The sequence below is a fragment of the Squalius cephalus genome (assembly GCF_949319135.1).
Source record: "Squalius cephalus genome assembly, chromosome: 6".
Classification (NCBI taxonomy): Eukaryota; Metazoa; Chordata; class Actinopteri; order Cypriniformes; family Leuciscidae; genus Squalius; species Squalius cephalus.
In genome coordinates, this window is record NC_137127.1 from 22,214,309 (window position 1) to 22,240,991 (window position 26,683).

At 42.8% G+C, this 26,683-nt stretch overlaps 1 protein-coding gene across 2 annotated transcripts in view; it reads right to left on the reverse strand.

Moving 5' to 3' along the window:
* unc13c (unc-13 homolog C (C. elegans)) overlaps positions 1 to 26,683 on the reverse strand; it is a 558,188-nt gene that overhangs the window by 426,418 nt on the left and 105,087 nt on the right. For both annotated transcript variants that reach the window (XM_079873953.1, XM_079873952.1), the window contains exon 16: positions 9,514 to 9,642. In XM_079873953.1, coding sequence (XP_079730079.1) covers positions 9,514 to 9,642 — 129 coding nt within the window. The remainder of the gene's footprint in view (positions 1 to 9,513; positions 9,643 to 26,683) is intronic.

The following is a 26,683-nucleotide window of genomic DNA, read 5'->3' on the forward strand; positions in this document are numbered from 1 at the left end:
AGTGTGTTAGTCTCGCTACGGCTGGACAACCGCCAATCCTCACACATTTCTCAGTCCCCTCTTAAGTTCAGGCGACTGGAAATATTACTATTGCAGTAAACGAGCCTGTTTTAAACACACGCACGCCTGCAAACAAACGCCGACGCGACACATGAGGTCGCTTTTTATATGCTCGCGCTAACTGAAAGCTTATGTGTTATCCCCTGTGGCTCAGTGGCAGAATCATACGCTTTCATGCGAGAGATCCGCGTTCGATCCCAGCTCTCGGGGAAGAAATAAATTTATGCTGCTTGCTTCTCCGAGCTCGCGGCCAGTCTTTCTTACTTACAGAAAGCGAACCCGCCTCTCGCACCACACCTTCTCAGGGTGCTCGAGTATTTTTGAGCGTCTAAACACGAGAGAAGAAAAGACGGTTAAATCCCGCAGCCCTGCGGCTGGACCACCGTCGAAGCTTAACGCTCTGTCAGTCCCCGTTGCCACGGCTACTGCAGCTGTTTACCCCGCAGTCAACGAGCCGGTATCTACCCGCTCGCCTGCGCGCATCCGCCGTTCTCACGGCAACCCAGAAAAATTTCAAAAGAGCATATGTCTGGTTGCACGGCTGACGCCGTATGTGTTTCTAGTACAGTGAATGTGCCCACGTTCTGTGCTCACCCCTGTACACAAGCACTATACATCCCGTGTCTCTCACAGAGCCCACTCTCATGAAGCAGGCAAAAGCCGCTTTAGTGTTAAAAGTAGGTCACGTGTCCACTTCTCCGTGCCCACACCTACTCACTGCCCGCTCTGTCACACGGCCTCGCACGACCGGTCATGTGTTAAATGTAAGTCCTGTGCCCGCCCTCGAGCGCTCACACATACTAACTACATTTTCGCCCCGACGCCGACATCGCGCGTCGCGCCTCACACTATATGTTCCCCGTCCAAAGCCACCGGGACACTGTGTGTAAAACGGCCAGCTATCGCTACGTGCGATCCGCCGTATCTAACCACCAAGAGCGCGCGCGCCGCGCCCGCCCCTGAATGTAGTGCCCGCCCTCGAGCGCTCACACATACTAACGAACATTTTCGCCCCCGACGCCGCCATCGCGCGTCGCGCCTCACACTTTATGTTCCCCGTCTAAAGCCACCGGGACACTGTGTGTAAAACGGCCAGCTATCGCTGCGTGCGATCCGCCGTATCTAAGCACCAAGAGCGCGCGCGCCGCGCCCGCCCCTCCGTTTCGAGCTCTCGAGCCCGCGATGCGCGGCGATCGGAGCCCGGAGGCCATTCTGCCCCTGGCTGCACACGCAAAAGCGTGGGAAACTATTCCAGGCGCATCAGAACGGGTGCTAAGCACAGTAAAACAGGGCTATACTCTGCAGTTCGCTCGCCGCCCTCCGCGCTTTCAAGCGCGTATCGAGACCAGAGTGAATGGGGAAGTAGCACATCTACTTCGAGCAGAAATAGCTACACTTCTGTGCAAAAGGGCTATAGAACCGGTTTCCCCTTCCATGAGCGAGTCGGGCTTTTACAGCCGTTATTTCCTCGTTCCCAAGAAGGACGGAGCTCTCAGACCAATTTTGGATCTGAGACGTTTGAACAAGGCTCTTATGAGAAGACCGTTCAAAATGCTCACAACCAGACAAATTCTCGCGCAAATTCGCCCGAGGGACTGGTTTATATCTCTCGATCTAAAAGACGCGTGCTTTTCAGATCCTGATAATACCCCGTCACAGGCCATTCTTGAGATTCGCCTTCGACGGTCAGGTATATCAGTACACGGCCCGCCTGTCGACATAGCGCGCGCGCTGCATTCGACGCCTGGCCGCGTCCCTCCGGCCGGGCAGCACCGTACCTCTCAAAACATTTCAGAGGTTACTAGGTTGTATGGCCTCAGCCGCAGCAGTGCTTCGGCTGGGTCTTTTACGAATGCGCCCGCTACAACGCTGGCTGAATGCCCGAGTGCCTCACAGAGCATGGGCTTCCGGCGGTATCCGCATCAGAGTGACTCAGAGCTGCGTTTCAGCTCTGAAGCCCTGGTTAGCGGCCGACTGGTACCAGCGGGGAGTGACAATGGGAGCTATCTCACACCGCAAAGTTATCTCGACGGACGCTTCCACCTCAGGCTGGGGCGCTCTGTTCGAGGGCAAACCGGCTTTTGGCCTGTGGTCAGACCGGGAAAAATGCCTCCACATAAACTGTTTGGATAGCGGTCGAGAACGCGCTCAGGCGCTTCCTCCCATTCATACGGGATCACCATGTGCTAGTCCGCTCGGACAACACGTCCGTGGTATCCTATGTGAACCGACAGGGCGGTGTCAGATCCAGGAATCTGTGCAGGCTGACAGAACGCCTTCTCGTGTGGGCTTACCGCTCGCTGCGCTCGCTGAGAGCCGCGCACGTGCCGGGCCACCTGAATGTCGGTCCAGACAGACTGTCCAGGGACAACATTCCCCCGGGAGAATGGTCTCTGCACCCCCAGACAGTCCAGTTTCTCTGGCGCCTATTCGGCAGAGCGGAAATCGACCTCTTTGCGTCGAAAGACAATGCTCAATGCCCGAAGTTTTATTCGAAGAGCGAGGACGCGCTGTCCCAGACATGGCCCAGCCTCCCGCTGTATGCTTTTCCTCCGATCTCCCTGTTGCCACAGGTCATTTCGAGGATCAGAGAAACGCACCACTCAGTGCTGCTTATAGCCCCGCGATGGGAAAACCAAACTTGGTACCCAGAGCTAGTGAGGCTGTCGCACTCACCCCCATGGCCGATCCCGGTGAGAAAGGATCTCCTCTCCCAAGCCGGTGGATCGATCTGGCATCCCCATCCAGAGCGCTGGTCGCTGCATGCATGGGTGATCAACGGATACCCGTTGACCTGTCAGAAGGGGTCGTGAACACGATCACACAGTCGAGAGCCCCCTCCACGAGACGGCTCTACGCGTCTAAATGGTCGGTGTTTTCTAAATGGTGCGCTACTAAAAACTTGGATCCGCGCGCATGCGGGGTCCCGCGGGTGCTCTCCTTCTTACAAGAGCTGTTGGAAAAGGGCAGATCCCCTTCCACGCTCAAAGTATATGTGGCCGCTATTGCAGCGTTCGCTGAGACGACGCGCGGCCGGGCAATGGGAAGGAATGAGCTCATTATCCGCTTCCTCAGAGGAGCTAGACGGATGAATCCCCCGCGGCCCCCCTCGGTTCCCTCGTGGGATCTGTCCTTGGTCCTAGCGGCCCTAGAGGCTTTTCCCTTTGAACCGCTTGAATCCGCGGATCTAAAGTATCTGTCGCTTAAAACCGTTTTTCTGATAGCTCTGTCTTCAGTCAAACGAGTGGGTGATTTGCACGCGCTATCTGTTAGCCCTGCATGTCTTGAGTTCGGGCCGAATGACTCGAAAGTCATTCTCAGACCGAGACACGGTTACATCCCCAAAGCGATTGGAACCCCGTTTAGGGCACAAGTTATGTCCCTCTCGGCTCTGCCAGCATCCGACAGTGGGGACAGTGATAACCTCCTATGCCCTCCGGGCGCTGAGAGTTTACATCACGCGCTCCGCCGCTTTCAGGCGTTCAGAGCAGCTCTTTGTTTCCTTCGGCGGACGCACCAAGGGTCTTGCCGCCTCGAAGCAGAGCTTGTCCAGGTGGATAGTGGACGCGATAGCAGCAGCTTATGCCTCCAGACACCTGCAGTGCCCTCTGGGCATCAGAGCCCACTCCACTAGAGGCATGGCCTCGTCGTGGGCCTGGTCCAGCGGAATTTCTTATCACGGTATTTGTATGGCGGCGGGCTGGGCCTCCCCATCAACATTCGTGAGGTTTTATAACCTGGAAGTTCCTGCCCTACAGGCAAAAATACTGTCAGCATAAGTGACATGTATGCTCTGCCCATTTCTCGTGTGCAGACTACGTTCATATGCTGGCGCTATTCTGGTACTATACTCAGGGTGAAGTGTTTGACTCAGACCGGCTGATCCGCTCTGTTTCCTATTTCCCGTTACGCGCTGTTGTCGGTGCTGGCCCGCGCTGCTGGCCGCCCGTATTATTCTCTGTCGCGCGGGAATTTTTCCCTTCATGTGAGACCGACTATGTCGTTTTTCTCCTACCCTTATGAGTGCTTATGTACTGTATGGGCTCGCTCTGCCGGCCCTACTGTTTGTACTGTTATATGTTTATAGACCGGCCGCGCCGCTCTATTTCATATGCTGCATGAAGTGCCTGTACTGCGCTGGCCCGTCTCTCCGACCGGCCACATTTCCCAGCAGAGTGTTTTCCCCGGTTTCCCTGGGATTCATGGGCTGGATGCTCGGCGCACACGGCGTTGACAAAGGGTTCCCGATGCGTAAGCTAACCTTACGCAATACGAGAGACCTCTCGTAAGAGAACGTACTCGGTTACTAATGTAACCTCGGTTCTCTCTAGAAGAGGGAACGAGTATTGCGTAACCTGCCGTGTCGCGCCACGAGCTTTTGCGCTTCAGACTGCGAAAACCAGAATTTTAGCCTATGAGCGCTGAATATATACACGCTGGCCACACCCATTCTGACGGTTAGAAGGGTGCGGAGGGCGCGAAGCGCCCTCATTGGTTGCCGCGTTCAGAGCGCTCACCGATAGGCTTAAGCAGTTGCCGCCGAGCAGCCAATGAGCACGCTTATACAGCCTGCCTAGGTCTGTCAGCTGCTGCACTGCGTTGACAATGTATACAAAATTAAGGATAATTTTTTGGCTTCAGATCTCGAAGAAAGAAGACTTTCCCGATGCGTAAGCTAACCTTACGCAATACTCGTTCCCTCTTCTAGAGAGAACCGAGGTTACATTAGTAACCGAGTACGTTTTCCAGTCCTGCCAGCGAGAGCTCGATTAATGTGTAAAGACAGAAACACTCCTATTTCTGCAGGATAGGATCAGTGTTATTGTTTACTATTGTTAAAAAATTATGTATGGTTAAAAATAGCTTTTGTTAACTAAAAGAAAGCAGAAATAAAAATAAATAAGTAAAATAAAATATTAATATTCTCGAAATATTATATTTTTAAATATACTTCATTGGCAACTAACTGAAATAAAAGAATGAAGTATTAAAATGAGGTTAAAGCTAAATGGAAATATAATTAAAAAACGAATAAAACTGACCAAAGCACACACACACACACACACACACACACACACAAATATATATATAAATAAATAAATGAAAACTGAAAATATAAAAAAAAGCTAATACATTTATTTTAAAAATTATAAATATTAACATTTTGTATAAATATTACTAAAATAACACATGGATGGTATTGTTTCTTTTTCCATATAATGGCGATCCCAGAGAACATAAATAAAGTGGAAAAACTGTGCTTAATCACATTGCAAAAAAATTAAATGGTCCTAAAAACAGGATTAATTTTCTGTAAGCAAAAAAAAAAAAAAAATTGGATAAAGCTTAAATAATCACTCTTTTTTTTTGTCCAGAAGAAAGAAACTATTTTGTTTCTTTGCAATCTGTCAAAAGCAACAGGATGATTTAGCTAAACCTACCATACTGATTGAATACAAGAATGAACTGTTATTTGTAGATGAAAACGTATTTGACGCAGGAGAACAAAGTGAGACGTCTCTCTTTTGCAAACAAACAGAAACTGATATGAATAAACTGAATCCCTCAGTTTAGAGATCTGAGTCATCTGCCATCGCCAGGGGAATACCTTCAGGAAGACACACGCTCGAAAAACTCAGATGCATTAAAAAGATTTAAAGACTGTTCCAGGAAAACTTTGGAAGAAGCACTAACTATCAACCCAGCAAATACTCATTTCCAAACACCAGAAAATTTCCTTAATGCCTGAAAATTGCACAAAGCCAATCCATCAGTTCGGAGCGTGTTATTTAGTTCATTTCTGGTCATTTTTGTGTGCATCAGATGGATAGTGAAAGCTATTTTTTTTAAAGGAACCTGCAAAAGGTCAGATTTTCCTGTAGATTAAACAGTAAATATAAATAATGTGAATGAGTGTAAATGTTGAGCAGCAGCAGCACAGAACTCATAAAGCAGCCAAAAAGTTTAGTTTTTTTCAGGATGAATGAGACTTTGGAGCAACAAAAACAAGTATGTGGGAGATCAGCCCAAAAAGTGCAGTGCTATTGAACTAAAGAAAGTAAGGGTGCTTTCACACTGGCATTTTAGTTGGAAGCACGGTTCGAATGAAAAATTGGTAATGTGAAAGCTGTCATACAGACTAGGGAGGGCTGAACCTGAGACTATCTGTAGGAGGTGATCTGAGTTCAGTTGCACTTGAACTGTGGCGTGATTCGCGTGAATGTGAAGGCTCGGACTCGGGTGCGTACTTGTTCAGGAAGTAAAGCAACCAAGGAAAACATTTTAGCCAATGACGATGTCATTATAGGTCAACAAAACACATGTAAGGAATGACAATGGTGATGATTTACCTTGGATACGAGCGAGAGTGAGAGTGCAATGTCATCGTGCAGAGTGAGTGCAATAAGAGTGGAAAAAATTAATGGCTTTTTAAATACATCAACTCGATTTCGCTCCCCTTAATCTGCACGTTTACCCCCCACGGCGCCACCATTTGGTTTTCGCAAGCGACAACAGTGTAACCAGTTCTAACGCAAAGGCCGAAGTTTGAGTAAAAAGCATGCAAACTGTTCTGTCGTTGCTGTACAGACGAGCACAGAACAGTGTTGGACCAAAAAATGTCACAGCTGTCTTATAAAGACCTCAGGGAACTGTGTCAACTTGTGTAAAAGTTAAACATGACGGTACTTGCAAGTCGATGAGATGAATCAATGTAACTCCATAACAACTACATAAATGTATCCACTAACCATTCAGAAACGTCCAGGTGCATCTAAAAGTTGCAACCTCTTCCTGAGTCTCTGCACTCTACTGGTTATTTCTGGGATTTTGGATGATTTTGCTCACACCCGAAAAGGGGCAAATTTGACAAGCTATAATAAATGATCTGGGGGGTATTTTGAGCTGAAATTTCACAGACACATTCTGGGGACACCATAGATTTATATTACATCTTGTGAAAAGGGTCATAATGGTTCAAAGGTTCAAAAACAACACAAAGCTATCATATGGCTTTGGAAGACTTAGTGGCTTATTGGAATATAGCACATAAGTCATATGAACGACTGTTATATTTTTATCACAATTATTTTTGTGCTTTTGGGGGTTGACAAACTCTGGTCAAGATCTAGAAAAGAGCAACATGAATATTCTTTATAATGGTGATATAATGTAGATGGGTTTGGAACAATATGAGGGTTAGTAAATGATGACTGACTTTTCATTTGTGGTGAACTATCACTCTATATACACTAAAAATCAATGAAATACGGACACAAGAAACAGTCTGAAGCACATCTGGGGTGTTTCAGGCACTGAAAACGCAGCCTCTAGAGAAAACAGCCAGATTGTAATGACACTTTGAGCGAGCGTGACATCGGTGCTCACAGCAGATCCCTGTGACGGAGGATTCTGGAGTCAATGAATCAGATCATGTTGTGTGTGAATGCGTGAATGTCTCTGCACTGGTGTGTGTGTGTAGTGTGGATGGACCATGAGAAATTTCATTGTCGTGTCTGACTGGAGGGATCAGATCGAAGTGACATTGTAATGAGAGACTCGCTATACACACATACACATCAACAGCATCAGAAATAGTGTCATAACACTGCATGTACTTTACAACAGGGGTGAGAAGAAACGCTCTCTTCCAGCGAGGAAAGACTGTTCTCTCATTCTGCACACTAATGCTATCTATGTGACACACACACACACACACATAATTTGTCCAGAAACACCACACATCACAGATGTTATTTCTTAGAAAATGCATAGCCAGAGTGTCGTCTAGTTTTACATATTTAACAAATCTCAATTCTCAAGGCACAAATTGAGTTTTCTTCAACAGCATGTGTTATTATTCAAGTCGCCGCTACAAACTTTAACACCAGGGCTCGACAGTAAGGTTAACAGATTGTCGATGGACCGATCGGGCCAGTGCCACACGTTTTTTCATTTACACATTTTTTTTAAGTCCTGACAATTTCTATCCATCTATCCACCCACCCATCATTATTTATTTAGCAAAAATCTAAACCACTAGCCTAACCAGGCCATTAGAAACATCCTTAGTGTTGAGCACTGATCAGATGATGCCTAAAAGAGAAAATTGACCATAGTAGAGGACAGTTTGTGTCAATGCCCACTAAAGCGCACCTTGTGGAACAGGGGCGTCACTAGGCCCTTTTTAGGGGGGCTTCAGCCCCCCTAAACTTCTGCCCAGCCCCCCTAAAAAATATTTGATTAATACATTTTTGATCACTTCATTCCCCTTTAAAAAAACTAATTTGAAACGGCGGCAAGCTGCGTCAAGTTTCGGCTCCTCCCCTTATCTGAGTCTGCTTGGATTTAGCGCATTTTTCAATCTGCAGGGGCGCCGAGCAGAGTGAACATCAGAGAGTACAAGGTGTGTCGTGAGTGAATTTATTGATAGATTGCTATGATCTGCATCGGTGCAGTTCTTTGTCATAAATGCTTTGCAGTTTACATAATGTAATGTTACTAGAGCATTGGGACTGGGAGCAACACAGGATGGTTCGGTTTCTTATCCGAGCGCGAATTTTAGCAGCACGACTGACGCTTCAGTTTACGGTCAAGTGCGAGTTAAGAATAAGTAGCTAAACTAAACATTTTATATTTGACAGTTTTTTAGGTCATAAATGTTAAACGAATGACAAAAATAATTAGAAAACTAATAAACTTTTGTCTAATTTCGCCATTTTGAGCTGAAAATAGGCCTATATAACGTGTAATTATGTCATTGTGAGGGGACAAGAAACATTAACAAAGCCGTTTTCATAGGCACAAGATCAATAATGAATGTGTACATATTGTGAATGAATTTAATATACTTAGTTACCTAGCTTTCCTGGTAGCTTTGTCTGAGAAAATGATTCATAAATCAACCTATCAGTTGACCCTATGTTTACTTTCTTCACTGACAGACAAAAATGAAAAGCCTATATCAGTCAAAGCTCAGCTTTAGGAGGGGAAAAGACAGAGCAAGAGAAAAACAAAGAGAAAAAGAGTGTGATGCTGATGAGGTGAGAAAAAATAAACAGCTGCCCGCACATGGTTTTAAAGCTATTGTTATCCAATTTTGTTGGCCTTCAAAACATCTTAAAATGCACATATGTAGATCAGAGAAATCAAAATTTTCTCAGGGGAGCATGCCCCCGAACCCCCCTAAATACCTCACATTCGGGACCTCGGTGATTATAAAACCCTTCCATATGCATGTTACTGGATGAATGAATGAAACTAGTTAATAATGAGCATTAGACCATAAACTAACTTTTTTTTTTTTTTAAATCATACCCTCATTGGGGGCTGAGCCCCCCTAAAATGAAAATCCTAGAATCGCCCACATTATCTGCATTCATGTACTTCAGTGTGTTTGTGGTCTTACTGATCTTAGATCCTTTCTTAACCCTGCTGGTTAGTCTCTGCTCTTACCTGGTCCAGTAGCTGGTTGTAGAGCTCATGGCAGTTGTCAAAGATGTATTTGTAGGTGGAGTCCAGACAGGCCTTCACACAGTCTTTAACTACCATACTGGCTCTGGGAGGACTCTGCAGCTCCTGCACCTAGAATACAAACACACACACACAAACCTCAGCAATAGTCAAATACTAACACACACATGCTTAAAATGGCTCATCACAACTTATATAATCAGTAATCATGATGTATACAGTATGCCGTTTCTAAGGGTGTATTCACACCAGGAAAGTCCGATAGTTCACTTGCTTTGGTCCGGACCAAATAGGATGTTGATTTTTTTTTGTTTGGTACGGTTCGCTTTCACACTGCTCTTTTTGCAAGTGAACCAAAATGTGTAAACAAAACCACACGTGTGCTAAGGTCATCCATTCATTGGACAGGAATTCTCAAGCAGGGAAAAGCAGGAAGTGCACAAACAGGCTCAGCATGGAGATATTTCGTAATGTAATATTTGTTATTTTACTGATTTGGTGTTATTCTCTACAAACGCAATATGAAGAAACTATATGGTATAGATAAAAGCCCGCCCGCACCGACAATTGATTGCTTGGGTCCTTACATGCGCTTCGTGAGGCACACTAGCTGGCACACGCACGCAAGGTCTCTCGCTCCCTCTCTCTCTGCCGTGCGCGAGCTCTTGCTCGCTCGCTCGCTTTAGACACCATTATGCCAAAATGTCCGTATCCTCATAAGAGCAGTCAAATAAAAGGCTCAGTTTTCTGCAATTGGGTCGGTTCATGTTCACACCGTAAACGAACCGTACCAGAGTTCGTTTGGAACCGTACCCAGACCACCTCTTCAGCTGGGTCTCGGTTCGATTGTTTGGTCCGCACCCGAGTTCGATTGCTGTATTCACACCTGCCCAAAAGGTCCGCACCAAGGGGGGAAACGAACTAGAGTTCGATTCAATCGAACCAAACGAGGCAGGTGTGAATACACCCTAAGTTATTCTGTGTAATAGTTTCTATGGCTTCCTGAAAAGTTTTCAATGTTGCCATGTGAATGCTTTGGTTGATAGTGATGTGGTTGCTAAGGTGTTTTGTACTATTATGGTGTAAATTATAATCCACACAGAATACTAGAATCTACAACCATTCAGTGTCAGTCTCTAATGTTGAAAGATAAACAACCTTATAGTTCATGAACTACACGATTGATGAGTACATAGTATATAGTGTGTCATTTGGGACACAACTTGTGTCTTTAGATCTAGTATTACCCCAATACTCAGACAGCAACAGTGTCGGCCCAGATCCGGCCCACATCTGGTACACGTGGATTCCACATGGCCCAGATGTGGGCCGGATCTGGGCCGACACTATTGTAACGCAAAGAAGATGGTCAGATTACCAGCTCTCTCTCTATAGATATTTAAAATTACTGAAATTACCAACAAACGGACTCTATCCTTCTTGAACTGTCTACAAACAACAGATGGCATCTATCAGCTCAAGTAACTCATTGATTGCTGTCTACAGACACCTCTTTTATGAGTTTACACGGGAAGCCACGAGCGCAAGGCGCCACAATGTCTGAGATTACGCAGATCCCCTAGGGATATTCTCGGACACTGATTTATACTTCAGAAAACAACAAGACTTTGTTGACTGCTAATCTCATTAAAACACCCCGTGAACTCTTCAACTTGCATGAACTCTCCATACGGAGCACATACACACACACACAGAGACTCATCGTATTCAAACCACGTGTAATCAAAAATCAATTTGTAAATGTTTAAAATGTATTTTCTTGAAGTGTGCATGATCCCTTGTCCCAAATATTATGCCTATATAACTTTATTGGTTTGTAATCAATGTGATGTGACTATAATCGTGTATTTGTGTGAAATTATGTCATAGCAGTGCCATTCATGGTATCGTCTTGTTCCAGATATCCCAACGGTCTCGAATGTTTAACGCAACATATCAGAGGATGCATTGTTTTATTAATACCAGTGATATTAATGTTACGAACGAATCTATCGTTCCAATTTCTAAGAGGAAGGGGGGTATAGATCTCGAAACGTCAGGAGGTGTGCCCGATCCGTGGTTAAAGACGGTTGGCCCACGTCCGTGAGAGGGCGTGAGTTTTGGCCCCTTCAAAATATCATGCTTCCCTCCTCTCTTCCCTCTCTTCTCCTCTCTTCTCCTCTCATCGACCCCGCTGATCTCTCCTCTTCTTCCTCCGGTCCCTGGACCTCCTCCTTCTTCTCCACGTGCAGCGCTGCGCCAGCTGAACGGGCCTGGACTTGGCCTCTGGGACACATGGCCCGCGTCATGTAAAAGCCTGCCGTCGCTGCAACAAAGACTTTAAACCTCTTCCGCACGGAAGACGAACCTAATTTTCGCGGTAACTTAAATTCAAGTAAGCCTTTACATCGTCTTGCAAAACGACCCAGAAGACAAAGCCAGACGCAAACCAGCCGGACACGCGCGCCTCTTTTACAGCATCGCACTGAAAGAGCACAGAATACTGCAAGTATATTGAGTTGATAAAAGCTGTTTTCCTGGTGTCTATCTCTTAGGACTGTGAATTAAGTTCCCCCTCCCCTTTTTTTTTCTCTCTTTTCTTTCTTTCTTTCTTTCATTTCATTCTGATCACTTATGTTATTGTTTGGTTATATGTTGTTTGTTTATTGTTTGCATTTTTACGTACGTGTATATTCGTAGCTCATATCATAATCTCTAGTTTTGCCTTTATTAAAATTCATAAATACTTTTCACTGCCTCTGTGTTTGAAAATCCACCATTCTAAAGTCACTGAAATAAAAGATCTTAAGCTACAAGCTCGATATTAGACTACAGTCAGTAGTTTTAATTTATAAACTCAGAAAGTTGGGTGTCCGTGGCCAGGACATGAAACTCTCTTGAAGTTTGTGAATATCTCTTCTTGACTGTAATGATTTTACATTTATTTCGCTGGACGAATTAAATGTCGGTCAGACCAGTCACAGAACAAGATAGTCTCGATAATTGATAAATTGAATGTACATGCGACTTATGAATTATGACCATGAGACATAAATATTAATATTCCCAAGATTCCCCATATTCTTGAGCTAAGTCATATTTACCCAGAGTCGTATTCGTTACAGGTAATGGTGGAGTAATTTTTGGCAGTTTCAAACTTTATTTGGTGGGCAAAATTCAGTTTCAGTGAATGTGTATTATTGGTATTAATAATTGTAACGTAACGTTACACGCGCGTTTTGAATTGTGAGGTAAGTCGCCAAGGCGAACTCACTCAGCTGACGTTAGGCACAAAGCCAGCTCAGCTCTTCAAATTAACAGTTTTAAAAATGTCTAAGCATTTTTAATCACTGTTAAGAGCTAAAACTGCAGTTCATGACATTACATTGTGTCTCTGTAAAGACGAAGCAAAACTCTTTACAGTTAGTACATGTAATATGATTTAAACCGACTAAATGAAGACGAAGGATCTCTTTAGGACGAAGGCGTAAATCTGACCTGGGCAGTGCCTCAGTTTCAGTCGTAATAGGCCTTATGATAATACGTTAACGATAAAACTCCTGGTCAGAAATTGGCCTCGCGATCCAATTTCGTAAACCTACGCAAAAATCATAAAAGTGCTATTTTGATTTAATGCTTATGGGAGATGAGCAGATGTGCTCACAGCTGTTTTGATGCCTGTTGTGCTCACAGCTTAAGTTTCTAGTGATTAAAACAAGAAGTTTTAATACGTGTTTTATTGTAGACCGTTTCAGAGATAATGTGTAATTGAAGACCAGTTTTATGAATTAAGAAAATATGATAGTCCCTGTTCTTATGCTAAAACCGTCTCAATGTGTAATGTAAATGTGTAATATAAATGTGTAATTCCTGTTAGTCACATGTTATGAAACTCGCTCATTTTCCGCATGCAACAGAGCGCGAAATACTCGTGATTTTCACAGATAAAAAATCTGCTGTCTAAAATTGCTGAATCACGTCACCGACACTAGAGGGCAGCCTCTAGAGGTGAGGCAGTGCTCAAATTACGCGCCCCCCACCGACGTCATCCTACGTGAGCGTCGCCTCCCACTGACGTCAGCCGGCGCGAGCGCAATTACGCCCTCTGGTGGCGTTCTAAGATAACACCTGCTTTCAAGTTCTTTTCCTCTCTGCATTCATTTTCTCTCTCAAATACTTAACTGCATTCAAAGCTTAGCTTATGCTGATAGTATTTGGAGTTAGACAATTCCTTTTTCTGTTTTTGACTATCACACTTTAAGTTAAGTTCGAAAAAAAAAAAGAAAACTTTTCAAATTAAAAACTTAGATTTGATTCACTCAGTTCATTGATAGATCCACCTAGGAAGAAGCACGCCACCGTGTGGCCATCTTGGGTCGACTTATCAATATCTGGTTAACCCCCAGTGTGCAATTGAAGTGTCTCATTGCTACCCTTTTCGTTTGATTATTATTTTTTTTTTTTCAATACTAATAACTTCAGTGTTATTGTAAGGATTATGGGAAGTCATCCTGAATTTCAGTTTAATTAATTTTAGTATTGATACATCACTGTCATCATTCTAATTTTCTTTCCTTCCTTATTTTTATTATTTTGAACCTCCCTTTGCATGCTTAGTTGAATTTCAATTCAAACTTGTTTGAATTTTAATTCAAAATTGTGTCTAATCAGCCAGGGAAGACCACTGAGAAGACATACGGCCCTCACCCTAGTGGCACAAACCCACTGCCGGGGCCTATCCCTCTGCCTGCGTCTCAAGCCTGTGTTGTTATTCACATTTTATTTCATTAATAATTTTTTTTTTTTCTCTCTTCCCTCTTTTCTCCAAAAGGGGGGTGGGGTAGGTTATTCTGATAAATCACCATCAGTTATCATAATTTTTTTTTTGTTGTTGTATCACTATTTTAGTAAAGCCTTTGCCTCTGACTCCTGCATACATATTTACCCAATTTGATGAAACCAGAAAGCCTTAATTCACATTAAGTCCAACCTCTTAATCCCTTATTGTGTATCTATTGGCAGGACTCAGTCAGTGCTTATAGGCTTAGGCCTCTTTATTTTTATTTATAACACTCCCCGTGTTATTGTTTGTGACATTTCATTGCAGACCAATTCACTTCCTTGTGTTGTGTTTTCCTTTTCTTCCCTACCTTCAACTTTGTTGTTATTTTAATTTTTCTCCATTTCAGTTGTGATTTGTTTCTCTCATTTCACTTACAGACAGAACCTAAGAGAGACCCCAGGAAAGCTGAATAATAGAGTAAACAATCCAAGTGGGCGTCTTTAGACGACTCCCAGGCTACCGCCTGTCAAAATCTCTATTGTGGGTTTAGCCATACCCACGAAATTGGCTCCGCTAACTGTCGGCATCAGTTAGCCCGAAATTCTCATAAACGGCCTAGCCCGTATGAGTATAGCTCATTTGACCCTAAAACAAACTTGCATTTTGTCTCTTTTTGTGTGTGCTGTGCTTCTCTCGCCAACAGTAAGCCGAGATGTCGAGCTCACCCTGTCCTGCAGTCCGCTGGGACGACCTTGAGGCATGGCTGAGGGACATAACAAAGACCGTGCTGCCCCAGGACCCACATCGCTCGAGCCAAGAGCAACGGGACACAGACCTGAGCCAGTTCGAGTCCCATGATCCAGCCCAGACATACAGCCACGAGCAGCTGTCCAAAATCTTCGGAAACCTCGCACTCAAACTCGTCGCCAGGGCCCGGGACAGTGAAAGAACCAACCTCGATCTGGAGCAGAAGGTAGCCGCACTACAGCTCCAGGCCACAGAGGCCCTGGAGGACCGAGCACACACACAGAGCCGTCTAGACCAGCTACTCTTCCTGACCGAGGAAGAGGACGAGACGAACACCACGCTACAACAGGAAGTTGAAAGACTGAAAGTTGAAAACACCCAGAAGGAACTCAACGAAAGGCTCCAACGGGCTGAAGCTCTCCTTGAGAGAGCAGAGACTAAAATCCATGAGCTCGCTCAACAGAGACACGATCTCGAAGACGAACTAGACATGGTTCGCAGAGAACTGAGACATGCTTACAGCCTTAACGGTGACAGGGAAGGGGAAGAACACCCCACACCATTTCCCCCTTCCCACGAGGCCACACCTTTCAGTTTCACACCCAGAGCGGGGAAGGGGGGCGAAAGCCCACTGCACAACACCTCGCCTCTCAGCCAAACACCAAGAGCTGTAAAGGGTCAGAATCCTCTCCAGACGGATTGGGCCCCCAGCAACAGCTCTCGTCCAACCAGCCTCGACAAGCTGGCCAGAAACATTCCTACGTTTGCCGGAGACCACAATGTTTATGCGTACCTTCAAGACATTGACTTTCACCTGCAAACTGTCGCTAACGTGACAGCCTGGGACAAGTTCTACTTGTTACGAATCACCGCAAATAGAGAAGTGCGTAGCTTCCTGGATCGACAATCAGAGGCTGTCAAAGCAGATTACAAGCAACTGCGACAAGCTCTGATCCGCGAATTCTCTGATCCAGAGGCAGACCAAGGGTTTATCGCGGCCTTTGACGTCAAGCAGGCCCGACTTGAACACCCAAACTCCTATTATGGCCGACTCCGACAAATGTTTTTCGGAGCAACCGACGCTCCACATTTGGAAGAAGATGTAACTTTTAGAACTTTATTTCTGCGGAATCTGCATAGCACCGTGAGTAAACATCTCGGTGTGCTCGTCTGCCCACGAACCATGTCTACTCGAAAACTCAGAGACTTAGCCCACAAGGCTTACACCAAGCAAAGGGCTATGGATGAAAAGACTGTCGAAACACACACCATTTACTCCGTCTCTGAGCACTGCTCAGAGCCAGACAGCAGGTGGCAGCACGACTGTGACGGTGCTCATCCAACGCGTCGGACCGAGCGCTCAGAAAGATTCTGGAACCAGCATCACCCGCCGTCCAGAACTCCAAGCCCTGACCGTCAAACCTGTAGCCACTCTCTCCAGAACCCTGATGAGCCCGAGTCTTCTTACACAACAGATGAAGACAGTGCAGCCACGTCGGACACCGACACCGAAAACGAGCACTGACACCTGCTGCTTCAAGGTCATCTCTGACCTGCAGCTGTGCAACCAGACCAATGTCTGCGCCACATACCCACCACCATCACGATTGCAGTGACTACACAGCACAATCAAACTTTACCAACTACACTGCACGCCTCAGAGCCGCTTACGCCACCTCCGCTGTGTACAAAGAAAGGTCATGCGGACCTCTGATGAACAGACCTTTCCTATGCCAAGGGTGCCCATGTGTTGAACACCGCAGCACGAAAGCCACGCATGGCACTTTGAAGCACGTGGCATACCAACCTCAGCGAAGCAACAAGACTGTCCTAGCCAACTAAGGACATCCGTTGCTGAAAATTTTCCTCCCTTTCTCTCTCTCTCCCTTTTTCCTCTAACAGGATGCTGTGGTGGTTCGCGAGAGAGCAGCCCGACTCCTGATCACCAAGGCAAGACTCACACCCAGGAAGTCTAACACTGTGATGGGCATCTCCACGGTCACCGACCACGCCCCGACACTCGTCTTGGCTTTCATCCTGTACCAGACTCAACAAGACGTGAGCATCCACAGCCAAGCTCACAAAGCCGTGTCTGGCGAGTTCCTACGAACCGTGAAAAAGGGGGGGTCCCACACCATCGACCCCCTCAACCTCACTTGAGCTGAATCATCAGCCTAGAAACCACCTGCTATTTGATCGTCAGGATCCACTTGCCATCTGACCATCGCTACCGTGATGAGTCGACTAAGCACATACACGCCCGTCAACTCCTCAAAGGGGGAATGTAACGCAAAGAAGATGGTCAGATTACCAGCTCTCTCTCTATAGATATTTAAAATTACTGAAATTACCAACAAACGGACTCTATCCTTCTTGAACTGTCTACAAACAACAGATGGCATCTATCAGCTCAAGTAACTCATTGATTGCTGTCTACAGACACCTCTTTTATGAGTTTACACGGGAAGCCACGAGCGCAAGGCGCCACAATGTCTGAGATTACGCAGATCCCCTAGGGATATTCTCGGACACTGATTTATACTTCAGAAAACAACAAGACTTTGTTGACTGCTAATCTCATTAAAACACCCCGTGAACTCTTCAACTTGCATGAACTCTCCATACGGAGCACATACACACACACACAGAGACTCATCGTATTCAAACCACGTGTAATCAAAAATCAATTTGTAAATGTTTAAAATGTATTTTCTTGAAGTGTGCATGATCCCTTGTCCCAAATATTATGCCTATATAACTTTATTGGTTTGTAATCAATGTGATGTGACTATAATCGTGTATTTGTGTGAAATTATGTCATAGCAGTGCCATTCATGGTATCGTCTTGTTCCAGATATCCCAACGGTCTCGAATGTTTAACGCAACATATCAGAGGATGCATTGTTTTATTAATACCAGTGATATTAATGTTACGAACGAATCTATCGTTCCAATTTCTAAGAGGAAGGGGGGTATAGATCTCGAAACGTCAGGAGGTGTGCCCGATCCGTGGTTAAAGACGGTTGGCCCACGTCCGTGAGAGGGCGTGAGTTTTGGCCCCTTCAAAATATCATGCTTCCCTCCTCTCTTCCCTCTCTTCTCCTCTCTTCTCCTCTCATCGACCCCGCTGATCTCTCCTCTTCTTCCTCCGGTCCCTGGACCTCCTCCTTCTTCTCCACGTGCAGCGCTGCTCCAGCTGAACGGGCCTGGACTTGGCCTCTGGGACACATGGCCCGCGTCATGTAAAAGCCTGCCGTTGCTGCAACAAAGACTTTAAACCTCTTCCGCACGGAAGACGAACCTAATTTTCGCGGTAACTTAAATTCAAGTAAGCCTTTACATCGTCTTGCAAAACGACCCAGAAGACAAAGCCAGACGCAAACCAGCCGGACACGCGCGCCTCTTTTACAGCATCGCACTGAAAGAGCACAGAATACTGCAAGTATATTGAGTTGATAAAAGCTGTTTTCCTGGTGTCTATCTCTTAGGACTGTGAATTAAGTTCCCCCTCCCCTTTTTTTTTCTCTCTTTTCTTTCTTTCTTTCTTTCATTTCATTCTGATCACTTATGTTATTGTTTGGTTATATGTTGTTTGTTTATTGTTTGCATTTTTACGTACGTGTATATTCGTAGCTCATATCATAATCTCTAGTTTTGCCTTTATTAAAATTCATAAATACTTTTCACTGCCTCTGTGTTTGAAAATCCACCATTCTAAAGTCACTGAAATAAAAGATCTTAAGCTACAAGCTCGATATTAGACTACAGTCAGTAGTTTTAATTTATAAACTCAGAAAGTTGGGTGTCCGTGGCCAGGACATGAAACTCTCTTGAAGTTTGTGAATATCTCTTCTTGACTGTAATGATTTTACATTTATTTCGCTGGACGAATTAAATGTCGGTCAGACCAGTCACAGAACAAGATAGTCTCGATAATTGATAAATTGAATGTACATGCGACTTATGAATTATGACCATGAGACATAAATATTAATATTCCCAAGATTCCCCATATTCTTGAGCTAAGTCATATTTACCCAGAGTCGTATTCGTTACACTATGTTGCTGTCTGGAGTCAAGAGGAAATCAGTCTAACTTTTCGGTATCAAATTAGGCCAATCTAAGTTTTTTATGTAACTGATTAAAAAAGTTATGAACAGTCATAAAGAAAACAATTTGATGACTAACTTGTAAGACTAGCCTCAGCGGTTTATGCAACTGGCTCCAGAACTCTGTAACAACTGCATAGCAAAATAGCATAGCAACTCAGACTTACTAATTACTTAGCAACCACCAACAACACTTCTGCAAACACATAGTAACTTGCTATGTGGTTACTAAGGTGTTGCATACTGCTTCAAGAGTCCAACAAGTCTCTGTGATATTATTTTTTTTTTAATGTTTTTGTTCCCCATCACATACGTCTGATCACTTAGTAAATACCACAGCTCTACTCAACAACAAACAAGATTTGAGGAATCATTCATGTAAGGAGGACAAATGCTTCAGAACGAGCTAAAAGTCTCATTCTTTTTGCCATTAATTAGAGAAGACAAACACACACACATTTTTTCTCCATTTCTCTGCTTTTCAAGGAGCAGAGCTTTACAGGAGCTGAAGAAGATACTGAAAACACTCCCTCAGAATATGTAAATGAATAACATCAGAATATACATTAGAATGCACTACTTTTGCCTTATGTAACTGACTAATGTGTCCACTCATCTGCCTGTACCGTGTTGGTGTTTCTGAATGCGGACACTAAGGGGAGAAATAAACATCACCACGGCATGGGCACTCTTCCATTACCCATAATGCATTGTGACAGTTGGAGTTTTCATTCTCTGCCTAGCGGTGTCCTCTCGGTGGGCGGGGCTTCCTCTGCCTCTTTAGCCGCGCTTCACTGATTTGCCTGCTCAGACCACTCTAGCTGTCAGTCATTAAAATGACAAAGCGCTTTTTATCAGATGCAAGGCCTGGCTAAGGAACTGACAGTGCTAGGTGTGTATGTGTATGTGTGAGTGTGTGTGTGTGTGTGTGTGTGTGTGTGTGTGTGTGGATGTGACATCATCTCCTCATGCCTCAGTCTACTCTGTACGACTCATCCAAACACACTCCTTAATTCTCGCAGTTCACAGGCAATCAAATCTGCATGTGGGTCAATGACAAACAAAGAAAATCAGGAGATGACAATTCTTGAAATTCTAAAAATACAAGCCAAGTAGTTAAATTATTTAAACATATTTTTTTATATATAAATTAAGAAACTTTAAGATAAGAAACTTAAAATCCTGAAAATGGTTTTCTTGTCATATGAAAACGAAATGGCTTCCACCAAGTCAGTAACATAAATTATCAGTTAAAATTATTTAATTAATATAATAAAATATAACATATTAATACAAAAATAGAATTTATATTATTAAATAAATGTATTATATTAATATATATTTTATATTTATATATGTACAGTAGTACATATGAAAGTGCTTTATAAATGCCTCATTCATTCATTCATTCATTAATATCTGTTCTTGTAAACAAGTTTAATAAAATAATATTTTCTTAAATATTAATAATACAAAAACAACTTCAGTACAGTCCTCGTTTTTAAGAATTGCATTTTTAATGTAGCTTTTAATACATGCATCGATCCAGACCAAAATAAAAATGAACATCATCATTGACCCACATACAGTTTTGAATAAAACATTATCTATCTACATCAAAGACCCAAAACACATTCCACGCAAGTACACAAACGCTTCTAGCTACATTAGCTTGATTCATGTCATTGCATTCTGAAATGTGTCAGGATGATATTAATAATGCAACAAGGGCACCGTTTATGGGTTAATAATAAAACGTGGTTTAATGGCACAGACATTTGAGGGAAACTTTAAATTGGTGTCTGTGTTTGCATATTTGCATTTGTATGTTTGTGGCCAATGTCTCAGCAAGGACTGAATTTGACAAAACGAAATAGCAAATGTGTGCACGTCTGTGTAAATGAACTATAATAGCCTGGGAGGAGAAAGGAAGGAAAAAAAAATCAATCACTGTTTATTATTTGTATTGGATTTGATGTCTTTTTTACAACTCATATTGAACTGCAATTACAATAGTCAGTTATCAAAATACTGTACCTGCAAACAGCACAACAGAAAATCAAGCTCAGAGAACTAACAGCAGGGGCCAATCATGGCTGTGATCTCATTTAAAGTATGTCTACTAAATAAAATAGTCTGGTTTGTTCCCCTTAAGCAACCTAAAGATCTGAGTAGTGTGATTTTACAAGCACTTTTGCTCTGAATACATTTCCAGAAACAGACGCGGCTACCCAACAGCTAGAAATCAGTATATTCTTTATTACTTTTCAAAAAAGGCTGTATTGTCTCACTCAGAACTGAGCTATAAGTCAAAGACGTTTTTATTGCCACTAGACCCCCAGAACAAGTGGTTATTGTCATTGTGCTCAAATAAATTTGACTCAAGTACATATTTCAAGAGCCAAAAGATTTTTTTTATTTCGTGCAAACAAATGAGAAATCATAGAAACCCTGCAGCGCCGGTGAGAAATATTTCATTACAGACTGCAAAAGTGCAGCTTTATATTCGCAGCTGATGAAGCAGAACATAGATGAAAACAATCAGAGAGTATATTCACTTTATCTGTGCTTGCTGAAGTGAAACCCATCAGAACTCTCTCAATGCAGGGCTCTTATCAGGAAAGCTGTGATTAGCAGCTCATTACACTCGAGACAATCAACACGAGATCTGTATCAGAACGGCTGTGAATGAATGAGTGAAATATAACCTATCAGAAATTCAAAATCGGACAAGTCAAGAACTTGTCAGGGTCATATTTCAGCCCCAAAATATATAAGAATAAAGAAAATGAAACATATTTTATGGCTATTCAGACATCTGTTTTCATTGTGGCATTATTTTTCATGACAATTAAGACAATTACACCCTAAATTACCATTAGGGTAATTAGGGCTGGACGATTAATCGAAAAGTAATCGAAATCGCAATTCATAACATCTAACCGGTTATTTCGTTTTCTTATGCTTGTTAATACTTTCCCCTTAAAAACATACTACTGCGTGTGTAGTCACGTGACTTCGCACCATCCAGTCAGTGGCATAGAACCAACATGGAGGAAAACTCAAACCTCACAAAACTGTGTCAATTGTATGTGTTTTAAGGCGTACCAGTTTACACATTCAAGCGTTCAGGCGACCCGAGTTCGAGTCCCGGTTCAAGGTTTGGGCTTTCTCAAGCTAACATCAAAGTTTGTTTCCTTCAAATATTGTAAAATAAAAAAATATCCCACCTTTAATAGTTGAGCATATTTATAGTACAAACCTATGAACTATGAGGACAAAAACAAATCGTTCATTAAATGTAATCGCGGTAAAATGTTAAATTAATAGAGATTTTGACTTTAGGTCATATCATCTAGCCCTAACTGGGAACGCCAACGAAAACATCATATCTGTTTATGCCATTGGGGAAAACAAACTATTCGAATTAACACGCGTAGACCTTGTTAGGTGCTTGATCTTTACTCTTTGTAAAGATTACAATTGAAGTTAAAAAACCCTGATCTAAAGTTTTATATCCTGCCGAATAAATAGACGCTCCGTGTTACGGTTTAACTGGTTACCGTGTTGTGACCTTACGCCAGACGTGAAGCCTGTGCAATACGCCCATTACAATAAAACATTTGCACTACATGATTGTGTATTGTATTGTAGAGATTAAAAAACAAGGAATTTCATTGCTTTTGATGGCAAAAGTTTATTTAACAAAAACGCCAATAAACTCATACTTGATACAGGACTCGAACTGCGTCAAGAAAAGCAGTCAGCTTAACATTAAAGCATCTTATTATGTACAAATTGATGTAGGAATAATTCAAAAGTCTTCTTTATTTCATTATAGGAGCTGGACTCATGTTAACTTGTGCCTCTGGCTGATATATAGTCACATTAAATTGTATGACACTTGAATGACATTTTCTCATCAAAATGCATGCTGCTCCCCCAAATATTACATGACATAATAGCCTACTTAATAAATCACCCAGTCTTTCGATAAAGACGTTTATTCAGTGTTCGTGAGTTTAATGGATTTAGAGATGTAACGTTTTAGAACAGAATCTTGAGCTATGAAATGGATATTTTTCTGAATATACCGTGAGCAATGCAAAGGGCGTTTGTATATGTATAAGTTTGTTTGGGCTAGAATAGAAACATGAAATACTATATTATTTCCATTGCAAAGTATTTACAGTATACATCATGATATACATAATGATATATATATATATATATATATATATATATATATATATATATATATATATATATACAGTATATATATACTGTATATATATATTTGGTAGTGAATTCACGCTGGTGTATTGAGAATTAGAAATGGGAAGAATTTTGGGAGATAATGTGCTTAATTGTCATGAAATTAATAACAATAATAATGCAAACAAACTACACTCACCTAAAGGATTATTAGGAACACCATACTAATACTGTGTTTGACCCCCTTTCGCCTTCAGAACTGCCTTAATTCTACGTGGCATTGATTCAACAAGGTGCTGAAAGCATCCTTTAGAAATGTTGGCCCATATTGATAGGATAGCATCTTGCAGTTGATGGAGATTTGTGGGATGCACATCCAGGGCACGAAGCTCCCGTTCCACCACATCCCAAAGATGCTCTATTGGGTTGAGATCTGGTGACTGTGGGGGCCAACTCATTGTCATGTTCAAGAATCCAATTTGAAATGATTCGAGCTTTGTGACATGGTGCATTATCCTGCTGGAAGTAGCCATCAGAGGATGGGTACATGGTGGTCATAAAGGGATGGACATGGTCAGAAACAATGCTCAGGTAGGCCGTGGCATTTAAACGATGCCCAATTGGCACTAAGGGGCCTAAAGTGTGCCAAGAAAACATCCCCCACACCATTACACCACCACCACCAGCCTGCACAGTGGTAACAAGGCATGATGGATCCATGTTCTCATTCTGTTTACACCAAATTCTGACTCTACCATCTGAATGTCTCAACAGAAATCGAGACTCATCAGACCAGGCAACATTTTCCCAGTCTTCAACTGTCCAATTTTGGTGAGCTCGTGCAAATTGTAGCCTCTTTTTCCTATTTGTAGTGGAGATGAGTGGTACCCGGTGGGGTCTTCTGCTGTTGTAGCCCATCCGCCTCAAGGTTGTGCGTGTTGTGGCTTCACAAATGCTTTGCTGCATACCTCGGTTGTAACGAGTGGTTATTTCAGTCAAAGTTGCTCTTCTATCAGCTTGAATCAGTCGGCCCATTCTCCTCTGACCTCTAGCATCAGCAAGGCATTTTCGCCCACAGGACTGCCGCATACTGGATGTTTTTCCCTTTTCACACCATTCTTTGTAAACCCTAGAAATGGTTGTGCGTGAAAATCCCAGTAACTGAGCAGATTGTGAAATACTCAGACCGGCCCGTCTGGCACCAACAACCATGCCACGCTCAAAATTGCTTAAATCACCTTTCTTTCCCATTCTGACATTCAGTTTGGAGTTCAGGAGATTGTCTTGACCAGGACCACACCCCTAAATGCATTGAAGCAACTGCCATGTGATTGGTTGATTAGATAATTGCATTAATGAGAAATTGAACAGGTGTTCCTAATAATCCTTTAGGTGAGTGTATATTTCTTATTTTTCTTATTGGTTTTGGAGCTAAATATAACTTTGTGGGATTCATCCAAACTTATGATGTTAAAGGAAGTTTGTTGAACAGGATTTTCTTTTTCTTTTTTTTATTTAATATATTCGACTACTTAATGCAGGAAATTATTAGAAAGTCCTTCACACTGAATAACAACTGCAATAATATTTTGACTGCCCATGAAAGTCACAAAACCCCCTGATAGTTTCATTCATATTTTTATTTGAAAGAATTATCTTTCATGAAATGCATGGTTTTTTATTTTTTTATTGTGTGTGTGAGTCATAGTGTGGAGTCACACTGATTTAATTCCAGTTAAATAGCCCACATACTTCTCTCTATGTGTGTGTGTGTGTGTGTGTGTGTGTGTGTGTGTGTGTGTGTGTGTGTGTGTGTGTGTGTGTGTGTGTGTGTGTGTGAGAGAGAGAGAGAGAGAGAGAGAGAGAGAGAGAGAGAGAGAGAGAGAGAGAGAGAGAGGAGGATTAAACAACGTTTATTAAATTTTCAAATTTATCTCACACACACACACTCACAATAATACTATAAAAAATAATAAATAAAACACATAAAACATTCATTAGATATTCAAAACCAACTGACCCTCAAAAACCTCACATAAGACATCTTTACAACACCAGATATCACAAAAAAACATTTCATTTTTCACCAGTTTGTAGTACGCAAATTCAATCTTGATTCTTCCACCCACTAGTTTTCTAAACATCATTTCCACATCAGTAGACCCAAGTTGTATTCCTTCATTTTTCCTTGTTTTCCAGATTGCTAATTTTGCTGTACCCAACAAATAATTTAATAAGCATGTCATCTTTCTCATAGAATACCTATACTTAACACCTCCAATAAATATTTGATCTGAAAATTCTTCATCAAAATCTTTAAACAAATCTTTAAGAAAATTAAAAAATCTTGTAATCTTCCACATTTTAAAAATAAATGCTCTAAGTCTTCTTGGTTTCCACAAAATCTACATTCCCCCCCCCCCCCCCCACTGCTGGATTCAAGTGTGCCACATGTCTGTCTGTAGCTATCGCCCCGTGGATAAGCCTCCACTGTAGATCCGCAGTACGCTTCTCTATAGGAGGCTTATACAGGGCTCTCCACCTGTCCCTCACGAGGAAGTCTGGTCCTAACAAACTTGGCCACTTTGAAGCTTTTATTCTCTTGAGAAAAACTTGGTGTGACTTTTACTGAAGAATAGTAAATCGCTTTCTTTGACGTAGATTTAAAATAGTCCAGCTGTGGTGTATCAAAAGACAAAATTGAGTCCATATTTACATCCACCGTTTCCTCAAGTATGGCTGGAGACACTCTGATTTTTGGAAATTCTTCTTCTATATCTCTTAAGTCCATTGACCGACGTCTTTCAATGTACTCTCTATGCCCACTTGGTAAAACATTCCAGATCTCCTCTGTCAGTTTCGAGACAAGACGATCAGATTTCAATCCTGTCACTTCTTTAAGAATTCCAACCGGCTTCCACCCATCATCGTCCAAGAGATGTCTGATTTTTACAATCCCATTGCGCTTCAAAACTGCAGATACGCTTACTGAAGACAACAGCCTTGTTTGGATCATTGGATTGAAAAATAATGGTTCTTCCAAAATCCAATGCCCTGTGTCATCACTACTTCGATCCACTTTCCAGGACTGAAACATTGACTTATAGAAGGGAGTAATCTCTGACAGACACACCTTCCCCAAGTCCATTATGAACAAATGTTTATCCAACCCGAGCCCACCTGCGTTCTTCAAAATTAATCTTGCAGTATGGGCCCAAGTCAAGTCTTTGTGATATAAAAGTCTTTATGCTGCTTGTATCCTGTAAGAAATCAACCGACTTCTCACATCCACGAGCCC